The sequence below is a fragment of the Cydia pomonella genome, chromosome 23 (genome assembly GCF_033807575.1).
Source record: "Cydia pomonella isolate Wapato2018A chromosome 23, ilCydPomo1, whole genome shotgun sequence".
NCBI classification, from domain to species: domain Eukaryota; kingdom Metazoa; phylum Arthropoda; class Insecta; order Lepidoptera; family Tortricidae; genus Cydia; species Cydia pomonella.
Window position 1 is genome coordinate 13095933 of NC_084725.1, and position 17752 is coordinate 13113684.

Genomic DNA, 17752 nt, shown 5'->3' on the forward strand with positions numbered 1-17752 from the left:
TATCTTAGCAATAGAACACAAACAGTTGTTGCAAACAAAACCCAATCTAGCGGAACTGTAGTCCAAATAGGGGTGCCACAAGGTTCTATTTTGGGTCCATTCCTGTTTTGGTTTATAAAAATGATTTGCCATGTATAGTAGCAAACCTTTGTGAAATAGTTCTTTTTGCTGATGATACATCACTATTTCTTAAATTTGATCGGAAATCTACCGATTACAGTGTAATTAATAGCACACTTGTTGATGTACTTAACTGGTTTACTATTAACAATTTGCTTCTTAATGCTAAGAAAACAAAATGTATTAGATTTTCCTTGTCGAATGTTAAACCAGTCGAGACTAAGATACTTTTGAATAATGAATGCTTAGAGATGGTAGATAAAGCACTGTTTCTTGGTTTAAGAATGGACAAAAATCTACAATGGAGTCCTCATATAAGAACGCTAGCTAACAAACTAAGTTCGGCCGCTTATATGCTGTTAGGAGGATCAGGCAATTGCCCAATATTGAGACAGCTCGCCTTGTCTATTATAGTTATTTTCATAGTGTAATGTCATATGGTATTCTGGTTTGGGGCAAAGCAGCTGACATACAGACTATATTTGTCTTACAAAAGAGAGCCTTTCGTTCTATATATAACTTAAGAACACGTGAATCATTAAGAGAACTTTTCAAAGAAATTAATATTTTAACTGTAGCTTCCCAATACTTATATGATCATATTATTTACGTTGTTAAGAATCTAGACTCCTTCACTAAGAATTTGAGATTTCCATAACTATAACACTAGAAATAAAAAAAAAACTGGTTCAGGAAGTTTCGTGTCCGCAAAAAACAAAAGTCATTGATGGTGAAGGCTAATTACAGAGTCGAGGACCACTTGACAGACAAACATGTATGGTCCAAACCAGAAACTGTAAAAACAAGTAGCAATTAAAATCATTGTATTACGTGTATATGTAAAATCATTGTACAGGTGACACAGTTCAGGTAAGGAAGCACATCAAATATTTTTGGGTATAGCAATCGGTCAGATTTAAATAATGTATATTCTCATTTCTTTATTAATTTTATTTTTCATTCCCTTTGTAAGAATTCGATATTTTTTCTGAAAATGTTTTCTACGTATTTGTATGATTTGATATGACATTTTTATTTATTAAATCTATAATGAAAAGTAGCTACTGTATGTAATTGCATGATTTCTATAGTTATCTAAATTGTATTTTTTCTTATTGAATGCATGTTAATTATAAGATGTAATGTTTTGAAAAGATGTGTCCCGCCAGGCGCGGATACAAGGGGGGGGCCATAGGGGCAATGCCCCCCCCCCCCTAAAACCCTGGCTATCACATTACTAAATTGAGTAAATTTTATTTTCTGTGCAAAAATATATGATTTTCTCAAAATGGCCCCCCCCTAAGCCAAATCTTGTATCCGCGCCTGTGTCCCGCCGAGTTTCTTGCCGGTCCATATTGGGATACCCTGCTCCAATTGAGAGGGGATTTAAATCTTCTCGGGTCAGAGGTGTAGGGTTAGAGCCGGTGTAGCTTTATTTGACGTTCATAAGCGCATTGTAATATGCCTACTTGAATAATAAACTATCTTTATCTTATCTTTATCTTTATTAGGTCTTAACGCATTTTTTTACAATTTTTTATCACTATGATCAAAAGCATGAAGCCCAAACGAGAGACGCAATCTGTAACTTTCATGTGTTTATATTATTTACATACTGCGATTAAACCTTTGCGCTCCAAAATACTTATAACATGTATTTTGAGCATCAAAGTGTACTTGAATAAGTTAGAATACAAGAGAATGCTTTAGCTGCCACAATAATAAGTACTGTCAATTTTGGGTTTTTCTATTCGTATCTATTCTATAGTTTATGTATAGCGCGCCGTAAGCAAAAGCGCGCGAATGTCGGGCATCGCTCGACCTATTAGGACCACTCCACTCAAGCGCCTTTTGAGCATGGGCGTCTAGTCAGCGCTATGAAAAATGGCGTAGCCGCGCAGTTGCGCCAATGTTGTGTCGAGCAGTAGCAATAGAGTTTACTAGCTCGGGCGACGCTTAGTATTTTAGTATTATAGTAGAAGCACGCGATGCGCGCTCCTAATGTCGGGTACCGCGCGGTCCTTATGTCGGGTATCGTGCGATCCTAATGTCGGGTACCGCGCGGTCCCAATGTCCGGTTTCGCCCCGCCGAATAATGTGTAGAGCGCTTCAGGCGCCTTGTAACTCTTGTAAGTAGGAGCGCGCATTCACGCTCGCCTAATGTACTGCTTCGCTCGACCTCTTAGCTTAGTATACAGGACGCCTCTAGGAGGATGAGAAATGAAACAGATAGTTGTTCTTAAGATTTAATCATGATCACTGGTGAGATATCGCACCTCCGGGTCGCTGGCCGCGCGCCCGCGCAGGCGCGCGAGGGCGGCGCGGCCGCGCGCGCTCCGCGCCGCCAGCGCGGCGCCGACTACCAGCACGCAGAATACTAGCAACGTTATTACGCCCGCTGCTGCGCTGGCTCCTGAAAAAAAAAGAAAATTATATAATTTACTCCTGTGCTTCTAACGCGATTGGTTGATGAGTTCGCAACACGCGCGCGATTAATCGCAAATAATTGCGTTAGATTACACGATTGGCTCGAATTCGTGAGTGACACCATTGAACTAGCACCATTCTTAGTACCCGTAAGGCCCATCCTTAGATATATGACAATGGAACTAGGTAATTTTAACAAGCAGATACGTCTGTGAGCGATACTCCAAATTTTATATTAAAGGAAAAAATGGAGAAAGTTACGCTTCGGGCTTCCCAAAGGCGTGTATACATAAGGGAAGGAATGGAAACATTTGCGAGGTGCTGGTAGGCTTCCGTAGCTGAATTGGTTAACCCTTTATCAGGCTGACAGTTCAAAAATGAAAATCGAATGTCAGTCTAACTCATCGAAAATAGAACACAAGTTTGGAGTGCCGTATGTGGGAAATATATCTCCCTTAGCCTGGTAAAGTTTGCGGAGGTTGCGAGTTCAAGTCCTGCCGGAAGAGTAACTTTTTCAATTTTTTCCTTTAATATAAAAACGGAACTAGGCTTTAAATACACACCTTTTTGTTTATCTTGAACAATTTTCTTAGCTTCACTGGCATGTTTCGCTCCATCCACGTCCCGCCGGACCTCAGCCGTTATTCCTCTTACAGTAGTCGTGGCCACTACCTTAGTAGTCAGTTTAGTAGTCACCTTAACAGGAATTACAGGTTGCGTTCCGTATGGTATAGTCATCGGAATTGGTCTAGGACGTTTCGTAGTCGGTCTTGTAGTAAGCTTAGGTTTAGGAGTAGTGGGTTTAGGGGTAGTAGGTTTTAAGGTAGTGGTAGTAGGTCTAGTGGTAGTCGTTGAGGTAGTAGTGGTAGTTAGAGTAATCGCTACAAGTTTTTCTGTTCTTGGGGCGTCTGAAATAGATTTGACTGTGGTTGGGTCGTCGTCGTACCTATTGGCTGTAATTAATAAAATAAGTGTTAAGTTTCAACAAAATAAGTTTTTGGCAAAAATTTCATTTTTGGTACAATCTTTTATCGTTGACTGTTTTCTTTCCACAGGCAAATAATACTCATCGAGACAATTCTAAAAACCCCAAAACAATTAGGTTGCGTTGTTTTATCACAGAGTTCCCATGGCCACCTGTCTCCATCATCAGATCAGCTCGATGGTACCATAATATTGCATTGTCACCCGACTTACACACGTTTCAGCTTCATTGGAAACCGGGCAGCTAGTCTTTAACTTGCAAGATTTGACCCGGACATACATAGGTACATTGTAGGTTAATATAAAGCTAATGTTTGTCTTACGACGCTTACGACATTCTTAGTAATATTTTTTCCTTGGAAGTAAAAATCCGCTTACCAAAGTCGGAGTTGAAGACACAGACTTCAAGAAAGTCTGCACAGCAGTCACTGTCGCTGATGCAGGCTGTGCTGCACCCGCAGCCGCGGTGCGGGGTTGACAGCTCCGAGCAGCGCCCCGCACAAGAATCCGCTATAAGGAAGATTGATGTTAGAATAGAATAGAATTTACTTCAGTATAAGTACACAGTTATACAGTACATACAGAAGAAGAAAGAGAAAAAAAAACGAGTTGCACTCCGGGATTGCTGGCAGAAGTGAAAACTTGAATATTAACGTTGTGCATTTTTGATATTTTGGAATGGTTAGGGAATAATTTTGCACGAATTGCTTGAATTATCAGTATAAAAGTACTATCACTATAACACTTCAGAACTTTGCAATTCAATGCCATTGTAACAGTTTTTCGATCAGTACCCCTAGTGTAAATAAATTCGATTTCGAAACGTGACGTGCGCGTTTGCGTTTAGTCTCATTTTGTATTGGATTTAGAAAGAGCGCGCCAAGCGGGACGTTTTGGAAACTCAAAATCCTATACAAAATGAGACTTAACGCAAACGCGTTCGTCACGTTATGATGTCGATCAAATTTACACTAGGGGTACAGGTCACGTGTCCGTCTTACGAATTTTCAACCTGTCGAATCTGTCGGTCAGGTGACCTGTCGCGAGTTTAACATTTTTTCCCCATCACAAAAAGTGCACAACGCCGCTAAAGAAGTTTTCACTTCAAAAAAAGACTTATCTAACTGGTACACTGTAACTACACTGTAAAAGGTGAACACTCAGCATAATGCCAGGTCCTACTGCAATAGTACCTGACGCTGGTCTTCCTTGGACACCTGTAGGGAGCGTAGTGGCGCGCAGCTACCAACTACAGTAAAGTTACTAACATAACTATAATAATTAATTATTACGACAGTAAACAACGAAGCGGCAATGAAGCAAATGACATCAGATGATAGTATGACTAGCATGGTCTAGAAAATACACATATAAATAGTTACAGTACCTAAGATTCGTATGTTTTCATAATATGCAAGAAAAAATGTACCTACAGTAGACGAGTCAGTCCAAGCTATATCGGCATGGTATTTGCAATCGGGTTTTAATAAGATTTTCGGGGTAATTTGCCATTTTACACAGTAACATTGTACCTTCATGATTGGAAACTCAAAAAATATGAATGCAGTCTTCCTAATGTAGTAGGAAAGATATCAGGATTCAAGTGAAATCGAGTGAATCCTTCAATTCAACGAGCTCTACAAGGGTGCGAAGTGTTAAGGTCGGCAACGCGCGTGTAACTCCCTCTGGAGTTGTAGACGTACATAGGCTACGGAGACTGCTTACCATCAGGCGGGCCGTATGCTTGTTTGCCGCCGACGTATAAAAATATTATAGGCATAGGATGATTGGATATTTCTAAGACATGCTAAAAGATACTATATTTAAACGCGAAAATTGTAATTATCCATTGTGTACACCGAAAGGTAACATTGTAAACAATCCAAAGTAATGCATTGGTGGTCGCTTTGGGATGAAAGAATGCCCGACGTCGTTAGCTAGTTGGGTGGATGACATTCGATAGATCGCGAGACACTTCGGGATGAGACTAGCCCAAGACCGGAGTTAGCCTATGCTCCTCAATCGGCTACAGGAGGCTAAAATGATGTGGAACTGAGTTTATACTTACGTAATTCCTACGAGTAATTCCTGGGAGGAAATTGCGATGCGTAGAACGAAATGGCGCGCAACTGTTCATAAAAGAGCAGAACAGTACGAGCAGCGGCGCGTGGAAGACCTGGATGCGCGCACGCTCCGTAATAAGTGACGGAAGCCCTCGTATATCATACCTGCAACCCGGCCGGCCAGTTTCATTGCGCACCATATAATCGTATTTTCAAAACAGTTTGGCTTCGCAAGTCATATTAGACCGTTCCATGTTTCCGATTAAAAACAGTTGGAGGAGTCGCCGTCGTCGGACACGGCGAGGAGGACTATATAATATATACTTACGTATATCTTCAGCCGGAGTTATGGCGCTGGCGAAAGCCTGTTCACATTGGGGTCCCGATAAAATAGCTACGTCGTCTATGGCGACGTCACTGGTGAAGCTGGTGCCTCGGATACCCTCGATGACTATCTGGAAGTCGATTATTTAAGAGCTATAATCCAGAATACATGCGAATAAAGATCGTGATGAATAGAGAACTTAAAAAGTTGAAATTTTACATACAGAACTTCTACTCGCTATATTTCTTTTGTGTAACAAATTTTAGCAACGATAAATAGAGACATAGATACAAGTTACGTAAATGTTCATGCCAAGTTTCTTATAATTTAAGCATGTTGTTTTAAAATGAGAGCGTTACTTCGATTGTATGGGATCTTTTTTTTATTTGTACTAACCTGAAAATTATCAGAAACGTCCTTAAGGTACGACACGTTTCTGAACCATTCGTCTCCCTGGTTCCCCCACTTCTCGAACAAGAGGTATTGTTCTTTCGTGTCGCTGTCGTCCAGGACATGATCTTTTTGGCTTTCAGGTATTTGGTACACTCGGAGACCGCCAATGGATCTAGAAAGGCAAGGATCGATGCTGTTTATTGGCCATATGTGAATCTTATTGCAGCGAGAAAGGGGCAACCAATGGTCGGTTAATTGTGTTAACAAAATATTGTTTGTAATGCCGAACGATGGATCAGGTGAACCTTAGCGTGCAGGCCCGGGGAAGATCAAAAGGATAGGGGTCGCCCACCAGAAAGGTGGGAATGACTTGAGGCGACACACGGGCCACGACTGGTTTCAAGAGGCGAGGGACAGAAAGTCTTTGGTTATGTAAATCCAGGTATGTCCAGAAATGGGAAAACTAAATGCTGCATTAGATAGATAGATAGACTGAGACTTGAGATCGAATGAGTGCAATCTTTAGAAATATAAGTTCCACAATTGATCGGCAAGCTAACTAATCATTGGTAAACCGTTGAAACAAATGCCGAGTTATCTAACTCTGAATCGATATTTAACTTTTAGGAAATAGAAATAGAAATATATTTATTGCAAGAACATAGTATTTTGATACAATTGGTGGTCTTAGAATAAAAAGTCCTTATGTTCTACCCTATGAAAGGCATGCAATATAAAGCAATTAAATAATAAAATCATGGAAAAATGTACAAAATTTCATTAGGTCAACATAATAATAAAATAATATATTTATTGATTTTCGTCGGACATGAATTCTTGAATTGAATAGTAACACTTTAATAATAACCATTTACAGAGGGCATTTTTAAATAGCCTCGGTTCAGTCTCCAATATGTGTTTTGGTAATTTATTATAAATTTGAATGACCATTGAGTATACATTATTTTTAAACACATTTTTTCTTGCTCTAGGTAAGAATATTTGGTTTCTACGTCTGGTCGATCTAGGAAAAAATTTACTATTTGTGTCAAAATATTCAAGGTGCTCTCTCACAAATAAAGATGCCTGTAATATGTACATGCATGGCAGTGGAAGAACTTTTGTAGATTTGAATAATGGTCTGCAAGGCTCTTGAAAATGAACATTGCAAACGGCACGCACACATTTTTGAGCCAGGAATGCTTTATGAGCATCTACAGAGTTGCCCCAGATCAATAATCCATAGCTCAAGATGGATGAGACATGTCCGTGGTAGGCTGTTAAGGCCACAGCTTTAGAGGAAATTATGCTATGTCGTCTTAGAGCAAATACGAACTTGTCGAGCCTATCACATACATTGGCTACATGACATTTCCAGCTGCAAAATGTATCTATGTGAATCCCTAGAAACTTGGTGGATTCTACTTCTTCCACACTCTCAGTTTCGTAATGACTGTCCAAATCGATGTCTGCGCTTCTATATGTTCTAAATTGCAATATACATGTTTTATTAATATTTATTTTTAAATTATTATTGTTGAGCCAATGAATTACATTAACTAACGTGTCATTTATATCTTTATTTAAGTTATCCAAATTGTCAGACTATATTATCAAAGTAGTGTCGTCTGCAAACATTATGCAATTATGTTGTACTTGGTTAGGCAGATCGTTAATATATAGAAGGAATAATAATGGGCCAATTATACTCCCTTGTGGCACTCCGCATCGATTCAATTTATATTGTGATCTTACAGACACTAGCTCATTGTTAATAATCTGCTGTATTTCTGTACATTGTTCTCTTTCAGAGAGGTAACTTTGTATCCAGTTCAGCGCGTTTCCTCTTATGCCACACCTTTCCAGCTTGTTCAATAATACCGAATGAGTTACAAAATCGAACGCCTTGCTGAGATCCAGGAAGACAGCTGCTACAGGAGTATCACCATTTATTGATTCCGTTACTATTTTTACAAGATTAAAGCATGCTAGCGTAGTCGAACTTCCTTTACGGAAGCCATATTGTTGATTATTCAAAATTGAACAAGAAGTGAGAAAGTTCAACAGACGTTCGTGCATTTAAGTCTACGGTGTTAGTTTTTTTTTAAGTTTAAGGAGAGACTTCGCCTCCCTGTGTGTTCTAACGCTTGTACAATGAGCTGTGTTCTAAAGAAATGATTGACTTGATGCCCACGGCCGCGTTTTCTATCACCGTACCGGTCGCCGTCGGCAGGGTGTTAATCCTTAGACCATAGAAATATCGCGCACTTTGCGGTTTAAGAGGAATACCCACCTGTTACTGTGGAGGTAATCTTCTTACCTTCCGTACATGTGATAGAAGAAGGAAAAGCAGCCATTCTTCTCCAGACCCCCGGCGTATACCGGCGAGATGAGACGCGCGGTGTCGTTTTCCGATCTGGAGGAGCTTTCGATGTACATGTAGTAACCTGGAAGTAAAACATTTTTTATTTGGTATGGTCGGTATTGAAGACTAATATCGTATTTCAATTCAAGGTATTGAAAACTGTCCGATATCGGATGCCTTAATGCCTGTACTTTTACCTTACTTTCATTCTCCAAAGATATGATCAAACTCTTGTCCCGTGAACAGAAAGGTGCTACTTGATGGGTGTCTCATTATTGGATCCTCGTCCAGTCTAAAGGGAGGCAAAGCAGCCTCGACGTTTTTTTACATGATAGTCAGCAAACGAGCAGACGAGTCGCCGGGAAGCGGTCACCGACGCCCATGAACATAAGCAAGATCGGAGACGCCACTTATGCGGTGCCAACCCTTGAGAACGCTGAATATCGGCTTCTTAAAGATCCCCAAGTCACAATTTCGAAGTCGCAGGAAAAGTTGACATCAGCAAGATCTGGTTTTAAATACCTTGTCCTCTTACCTTGCTTGCTTTCCCCGAAGGTATGATCGAACGCCGGCCCCGTAAATAAGAAAGAACTAGGTGTCTTCTTGTTAATTCTCGTCCAATCGAAATCGTGGCGCGAGTCCTGCGTCCATCCACACAGAGAAGGAGTCTCGAAGTCACAAGATAACTCGACGGGTACAGGATCTGTAGGATTTAATTAAATATGTGACGATCCACGGTAAAAGGTACCTTATGGCGGTTGGCGCTTACGCTGTTATTTACGACGCTCCAATACTAATGCCATGCTATGCAACGTAAGCGCCAACCGCCATAAGGTACCTTTTACCGTGGATCGTCACATATTATTACTATTAGTTATTACATAATAACATATTGGTTTCACTTATGGCAAGTGAAATAAAGGTCATATAGGTCACCGCGTACCTAGGTCGAAATTAAAAAACTTTGTGGTAAAAAAGGGTCATGTCCTTCAGCACGGTTGCTATGGCCGATGGCGGAGGGGAGAGGGAGGGGCATACATTTAGTTACACATTTTATTCTCTAGGCGACTGGGAAGCTGCACCAAGTGACCCCTCCCCCCTTGACACCCTTGGATATAAGGATGGCTAAATTGAAGAAATGAATGCGGTGTTGTGGTTGTGTGGTGATCACACTACTTATACCTTTCTCCCCCTTTTGCGGGGTATGGTTTACCCTTTATATTCTAATGAAGGCATGGGAAAATAGGTACCTGATACGCAGACAGGAGCAGTCCCATTCCACTTCTGACCATCGCAGAAGAGCGTAGCGGAACCCGTGTAGCCAGGGAGACAGAATATGTTCAGCCAAGCGTTCCTGTGTGTGGGCAGAATGATCGCGTGATCTATTTTTGGCATTGGGCAGCCGCCACCTGTAATTAAGAACGATCTTTGAAGGTCACATTTCTTATAAAAATCAAAGAAGGCTTTAGGAAAAGCTTATTTATTCTCTTAAGGTCTAGAAACACGACGTCCTGTATCTCGAGGGATGATTAGCAACTCTAGGAGGCTATGATCGCTACCGCTTATGATCTATATACACCAGTAACAAGGGTTATACGGAAATTTGATCGCTAAGTATATGATATAGGACGCCAAGAGAACAAAAGCCAATATTGACCTGTTATTGGAGCACAAAACCAGGTTATCCATAATAGCATGTAGTGCGAAGAGATCACGAAAATTTCGAAAACCTAGTTTTGTTCAAGTTGAAGACAACCGTTGTAGTAGCGGCTGCTGAATTTTTTTTCAACCACATGGAAGTCTATGATCTATGATACGACGACCGGTCTGGCCTAGTGGGTAGTGACCCTGCCTATGAAGCCGATGGTCCCGGGTTCAAATCCTGGTAAGGGCATTTATTCGTGTGATGAGCATGGATATTTGTTCCTGAGTCATGGGTGTTTTCTATGTATTTAAGTATTTATAAATATTTATATATTATATATATCGTTGTCTAAGTACCCTCAACACAAGCCTTATTGAGCTTACTGTGGGACTTAGTCAATTTGTGTAATAATGTCCTATAATATTTACTTATTATATTATTTATTATTTATGACATAGTGAAATCACCTCACGATTTTCATTAACCAAGAATACTTAAAGAAGAGATAAAGGGCGTATTTAGGTCGAAAAATTGGACGCCGTCCTGTTGGTCATCCTAAGTATCGGTGGGCGGATAGAGTGGAGGTAAATCTCCGTGAGCTTGGCTGTTGAATCCACGCAGGACCAGGTAAAATGGCGTGCTCTTGTGTTGGAGGCCAAGACTCATTTTGGGTCATTGCGCCAAATAAGTAAGTAAGAAGAGATAATGGAGATTATTTATCCAAGAAACAAAATAATAGGATAACTTACGGACACAGACAGGTTTAGGCATATCCCACCTGCCTCCCAGGCAGGTAGCATATTTGTCTCCCACTAGCTGATAACCAGACAAGCACTCGTACCGCGCCATGCGCCCGCGCTGCTTGAGCCGCGCGGTGCCGTGCGCGATCTCGGGTCGTGCGCAGGTCCTGGTGGCCTTCGAACGGATGCTGTACACTGGAACAATATTGATATTTTTATACATAGAAACCCTGAGATCTTTATTTTTTTTTCAATTATTTATTTAATTCGAATCCACAGTAGATCCATAATTGTTAGTATTTACAACAAATCTTAAAATTAATTAAGGTTAGTGACATACAAAATAATAATAATAAATCTAATAATATATCTACAAGTACAAAAAAATAAATATAAAAAAATAAATATAACTAGGCAATCTAGATGCACCACTTCTCAGCATCTGTGGCTGCCACATGCGTCCATTCCAGTGCATGAGCAGTGGTGCATCTTTATTATTATTATTATTTTATAATTATTTCATGGAATAAACTTATAATCTAGTACAGTTTCCTGCAAAACTGTTTACACAGTCTTACCTTACTCTTATAAATTAACAAAAATTATACGTTCAACTGCAAAAATAGTACAGCAATACAAGAAACAAAAACATGACGAATCTATAAGGGTTCCGTTTTTTGCCATTTGGCTGTGGAACCCTAAAAAATCGGCCAAAAGTAAGTCGGGGCATGATCAGTGTAGGGTTCCGTAGTGACCCTTCTGTCGCAATGGTCTGAATTTAATACGGAGGCTATTTATCAAAACTATGGAAAGGGAAAAGATACAATTTGAATCTTACGTATTCATTATATCGAGTGCTATAAATTTTGGACGGTCTTAAGTAATGTCGGAATAATTAATTTAATTGAAATCATTTATTACGGGCACAAATTCCATATAGTGTTAGTACATATAAAGAAATTACTATTTATCTACTCTTATTTATATCTATGTTAGTGTACAATATAAAAAAAACTGCAATGATGCGTTGCGTTACTGAGTAATGGTTATCGTCCTAACGAATACTCTCAATCTGGAATTATATAGGGCGTATCTTGTAAGAGATAACATACTCTTCAATCGTGGATAATGCGCAAATTCCCAACAACACATTGTAAATTGTTTTTATTGATTATACTCGTAATTATAAATCTTTCCGCTGTTTTCGAACAGGCATCCGTCGGAAGCATGAGAGGGCATAGCGTCCGGCTGATAAAAATGTTACCCACAGTCACGTTTATTTTGACGAACTTGTGTTTTGTAGGGTTTCAATTGCACATCATTGTTATCTTAATTAGTCAATTCACGTTGACGACCGGTTTGGCCTAGTGGGTAGTGACCCTGCCTACAAAGCTGATGGTCCCGGGTTCAAATCCTGGTAAGGGCATTTATTCGTGTGATGAGCATGGATATTTGTTCCTGAGTCATGGGTGTTTTCCATGTATTTAAGTATTTATAAATATTTATATATTATATATATCGTTGTCTAAGTACCTTCAACACAAGCCTTATTGAGCTTACTGTGGGACTTAGTCAATTTGTGTAATAATGTCCTATGATATTTATTATTGATATTTATTATTAAGTACTGTAATGAGGGAACGCCTATCTGGGAGGATGATGAACACTCGTCGTAAAATTCAAAATTCAAAAATTTATTCTGCAAGTAGGCCTCAAGGGCTCTTTTACAAGTCAATAGTCGTAGTTTTCTAACTTATATATTTTTGAAGAGAAAACTTCTTTAGCGGCGCTGTGCACTTTTTGTGATGGGGAATAAATGTTAAACTCGCGACAGAGCACGTGACCGACATATTCGACATATTGAAAATTCGTAAGACGAACACGTGACCTGATCGATAAACTGTTACAATTTCATTGAAGCCAGTAGTTAAAATTTTAATGTAATATAAATTGTCATGTTTGTGTACGTATTGTGTTTGACTATTGTATTTTACCACATAAATGATAGTACTTTTATACTGATAATTAAAGCAATTCGTGCAAAATTATTCCCTAACCATTCTAAAATATCAAAAATGCGCAACGTTAATTAATATTCAAGTTTTCACTTTTGCCGCACTCCTGGAGTTCTTTTATATCAATCAGCTAGATCACAAATATCGACTACTTTTAATGACTGCCACCAACGGAATGCCTAGAACGTAGTGATTATATGCTCTTTGGGAATGCCTGCACGGCGATTTTTACTCCTCTAGCAGTATAGTTCTGAATTTAAATAAATAATTCTTGCCAGTTACCTACCAAAAGACAGTGAAGGTTTCAAACCTTCACAGTACTACCTACCAGTGGCGGATCGCTCAAAGAACTCGATTCCCACTGGGTTGTCTAATTTCAGCCCGGTGAGTACTTTCACGATCGGTTCATGGAGAAAAGGAAAGCAATATATGTCCGGGTTCCCTACGAATATTTGTGACGCGCCGCCACTGCTACCTACTGGGGCAACCTACTGGATATAAGACTACTATCTATCCCGATGGACAGAACCGGTTGTGGACAGAGAAGCGGCGGTCTTCGGTGTCGGAGGCCAAGGTCCACTTCGGGTCGCTGAGCCATCACACTAAAAGTAAAGTAAAGTATCGATCCCGATGACTGCCACTCTATAGTCCCCGGCCGGTAAGATGTCAATTTTGACAGCTATGAATGGACCCTTATAGAGTCAGACCAAGCTAAGTTGGCAGCGATAGCCCAGCCTGTGCAAGCGTTAAGTTGAACAAAAAATCAAATCATAGACAGCGCACTTCACTCCGTCAATAACGCCTAGGCTCTTAGCTACTCTAGCGAGATTTGGAACTATTATTTATAGCTGACAGCTGGACACTTTTGCAACAGTTCTACCATAAGAGATTGCACTCCTTTTAATCCACACTCCATAGTCACAATTTCATAGAATTTGACGTTTAAAATAACACCTGCACTGTCTGGGATGCAAAAATCGCTGTCAACTTGTCTTGGTCTGACCGTAGCTTAATTCTATAAGGTCGTATGCGGCAACACGGGTTTTACCGTTTGAAGTAAAAAACTAGAATTAATCGAAAAATCACAACTACAGAAATGAAGTGCGTGTTTAGACTAATCTACGTGGAAAATTTAGAGGCTTGAATCGGTCCCATTTGCCTGCACAATGAAAATGTTTTTTGATATGAATCTGCTATAAAAGTTTACCAATCGTGTAACGGCAATTACACAAATGAAGTCGATGCTATGAATAATCAGTTCATCAATAGTTATTTGTGCAACAAGAGAAGAAAGTTGTTTTTTCTTGCGAGTGTTGATTTTGAGTCCCGAGTAAGCGAAAGATTATAAAAAAATTGAATCTTTTTTTTTCTAAGTTAAGAAAATTCTAAGTTAGAAGCTTGCGCGTAACGAGGGACCCAAAAACACGAGATGTAAAATAACTTTGCTCTCGTGTGACATATATAACTTTTCACCTCAGTAGTGAGAACATATTAACTTACTTACTTACTCCGTTGGCTCAGCGACCCAAAATGAGACTTGGCCTCCGACACAAGACAGCAGCTTCGAGTCGACAATTGGCGAGAGGTCGCACAGGACCGAGAAAAGTGGCGCTGTCTTGTGTCGGAGAACATATTAAAGGTTAAAAAATTCAACATCAAGTAAAGTTAACCACATTTATTTACATTCATGAATGAAAGGCATCATCATTATGACGAAAGCTTGTCTCACTCCCAGGAGTGACGAAAGTATGCTTGTTCGAGCTGCTGAGGTGAAAAATATATTCTAGGTTTATAGGTATAATAATAATAATTCAGCCTATATACTTACGTCCCACTGCTGGGCACAGGCCTCCTCTCATGTACAAGAGGGCTCGGGCTATAGTCCCCACGCTAGCCCAATGCGGATTGGGGACTTCACATACACCTTTGAATTTCTTCGCAGATGTATGCAGGTTTCCTCACGATGTTTTCCTTCACCGAAAAGCAAGTGGTAAATATCAAATGACATTTCGTACATAAGTTCCGAACAACTCATTGGTACGAGCCAGGATTTGAACCCACGACCTCCGGATTGAAAGTCGGACGTCATATCCACTCGGCTACCACCGCTTGGGTTTATAGGTATGGCTTTTAAAAAATGTTTTGTTTTGCAAAAAAAAAAAGGAAAGTTAATAAACCTAGTTTTTCATTGTGTCAATAACATACTTAAAAATAATGGAGAATGAGAAATGTTTAGAAGTGGAAAAACGTTTTCTCTTTTTGTATGAACGTGGTTTTGTACGTGGTATACATCCCTCTTAATGGCAATCAATTTCGGGATTGAAACAGGAACGGGAAACTCAACAGTACCCCTAGTGTAAATATTTTCGACAGCGAAACGTGACGTAGTACGCGTTTGCGTTAAGTGTCATTTTGTATGAGATTTTTGACTTTCCAAAACGTCCCGCTTGGCGCGCTGTTCAAAAACCCATACAAAATGAGACTAAACGCAAACGCGTACGTCACGTTTCGCTATCGACTAAAATGACACTAGGGGTACTAATCTCAATATATTTATAACGTAATTAAATTTATATATAGTTACACATATATTGGCACTATGGGTACTAGGTGACAATATACTTACGTACATTTTTTTTAATACTACGTCGGTGGCAAACAAGCATACGGCCCGCCTGAAGGTAAGCAGTCTCCATAGCCTATCTACGCCTGCAACTCCAGAGGAGCGCGTTGCCGACCCTACCCCTGGTTGAGCTCTGGCAACCTTACTCACCGGCAGGAACACAACACTATGAGTAGGTTGTTATTTGGCTGCGGGTTTCTGCAAGGTGGAGGTAAATGCATACGAACATACATAGAAAAAACCCATGACTCAGGAACAAATATCTGAGTTCATCCCACAAATATTTAATGTGTTTTTAACCATAGGGACTATACATCTCTATTGTATTGTAGTAATTATTTATTTTAAGATTATTAAAATGTAATGTTTACCCAGGTATTGGCTGTTGTATTTATAAATGTTGTTATGTATTTTCATGCCACTATAATAATATGATGTTACTATAAATGTTGTATTGACTTGTAAAAGAGCCCTTGAGGCCTACTTGCAGAATACATTTTTGAATTTTGAATAAATGCCCTTACCAGAATTCGAACCCGGGACCATCAGCTTCAAACACCAGGCCAGACCAGTCGTCAATTATTAGCAAATAATAAAAATAAAATACTCACGCGCTTCCATAGGCACTAAACAAAACAAAAACAGATAAAAAAACTTTGTCATTTTGAAAACACTTAAAATTAATTTTAATGAAATATATTAATTTTTAATCCTAACGACGTCACCGCCGGGACTAGACTGGGTTCTGTGACGTTTTGACGACAATTATAAATCATTCCATGTATTTGAACAAAGATCGTTATGTGTAGAGTGGACATTCGTTATTTAGGCATCGATTGTGTAGCACTAGTTAAAAATTAAATGCCTAAAATTTGTGTACACAATACGACTTAAGGATAACGGGGGCCCGATTTGGCTCGAGAAACATTAGAAGAATCCATTCTTGAGGTGAAGATGTGATGTGTTTTTCAAGCTTTTTTTCATCTTGCCCTTTATGTTAGTTACTTAGTGTGGATATATGTAAATGGAATGGCGATGAAATATTATATTCGTGTCATGGAGCTGATCTGATGATGGGACAGGAGATGACCATGGGAACTCTGTGATAAAACAACGAAAATTAATTGGGGGTTGTTAGAATTGTCTCGATGAGTATAAGTTGCCTGTGGAAAAAAAATACAGTCAGGGGAGTCTTGTACCAAAAATGAGATGTAATTAATTGCCCAAAATGTATATAGTTTCGTCATGCTCCTGTGTCTTTAAAAAAAAGAGTTTAATATATCTTATCTCTCGACTACGTTGGTAAATAAAAATTAATATCAACTTCTTCTTTTGTACCGACAGTGTAGTCACTAACATTCCTACATTGGGCAGTATTTTCATTGTCTAAAGACTCTAAAGTCACCTACATCTCACGTTTCGACTAACTCTTAAATGACGGTAACTACCCTTTTGTTCACAGCACAGACATGAAACAGCAAACAAGCCTCTTATGTGGTAGTGGCAATACCGGCAAAACGTCTCGGGCCCCTTCGAGAAAGGCCTCAATTTGACGACGATACGCGTCCCAAAGGTCCTCAAACCATAGGCCCGGGCATCCCATTTGATGAATTTGCCACATATTACGTCACTGAGCCTCACCGAGTCTCCGTGCTTGTAGGCAAGATCCTCGCCCAAACAAAGTCACTCCATAACAATTTCTCTTTTGTTTTTTTGCCAGGATGCGCTCCCACAGCTATCGTACGGAAACCAACCATTTACTCCAAAAAGGCCTAAGTACACTTAAACAGCCAAAAATATTCACCCAATTCGTCACCTTATCTCATTGAAATAAAGTACAATTTTGTATTCATATTTATGACTCCGATTGTGCATATTCGTCAATTTGGTCTGGTACGGTAGCGATATTCTACTGAATGCTATCAGTTGGTATTTACGACGGAGATTATAAAGAATTTTGATAGGTAATTACTTAGTTATCAAAACCGCCCCTAACGATTGGTGAATCACTCGTTATCGTGAAAAAGTGGGATATTTGGGGAATATTTTAAT

General features: G+C 39.6%; 1 protein-coding gene across 1 annotated transcript; it reads right to left on the minus strand.

The window, feature by feature from the left end:
- Positions 1 to 2353: 2353 nt before the first annotated feature.
- On the minus strand, positions 2354 to 16485 carry LOC133530561 (MAM and LDL-receptor class A domain-containing protein 2-like). The gene is made up of 10 exons (XM_061868512.1): positions 16312 to 16485; positions 11072 to 11257; positions 9928 to 10086; positions 9213 to 9380; positions 8633 to 8759; positions 6316 to 6484; positions 5923 to 6049; positions 3910 to 4041; positions 3111 to 3500; positions 2354 to 2533 (listed from the first exon to the last, which is right to left on the minus strand). Exons 1-10 carry the CDS (start codon positions 16361 to 16363, stop codon positions 2367 to 2369), a joined length of 1677 nt encoding a protein of 558 aa, XP_061724496.1. The 5' UTR covers positions 16364 to 16485; the 3' UTR covers positions 2354 to 2366.
- Between the last annotated feature and the right edge of the window lie 1267 nt (positions 16486 to 17752).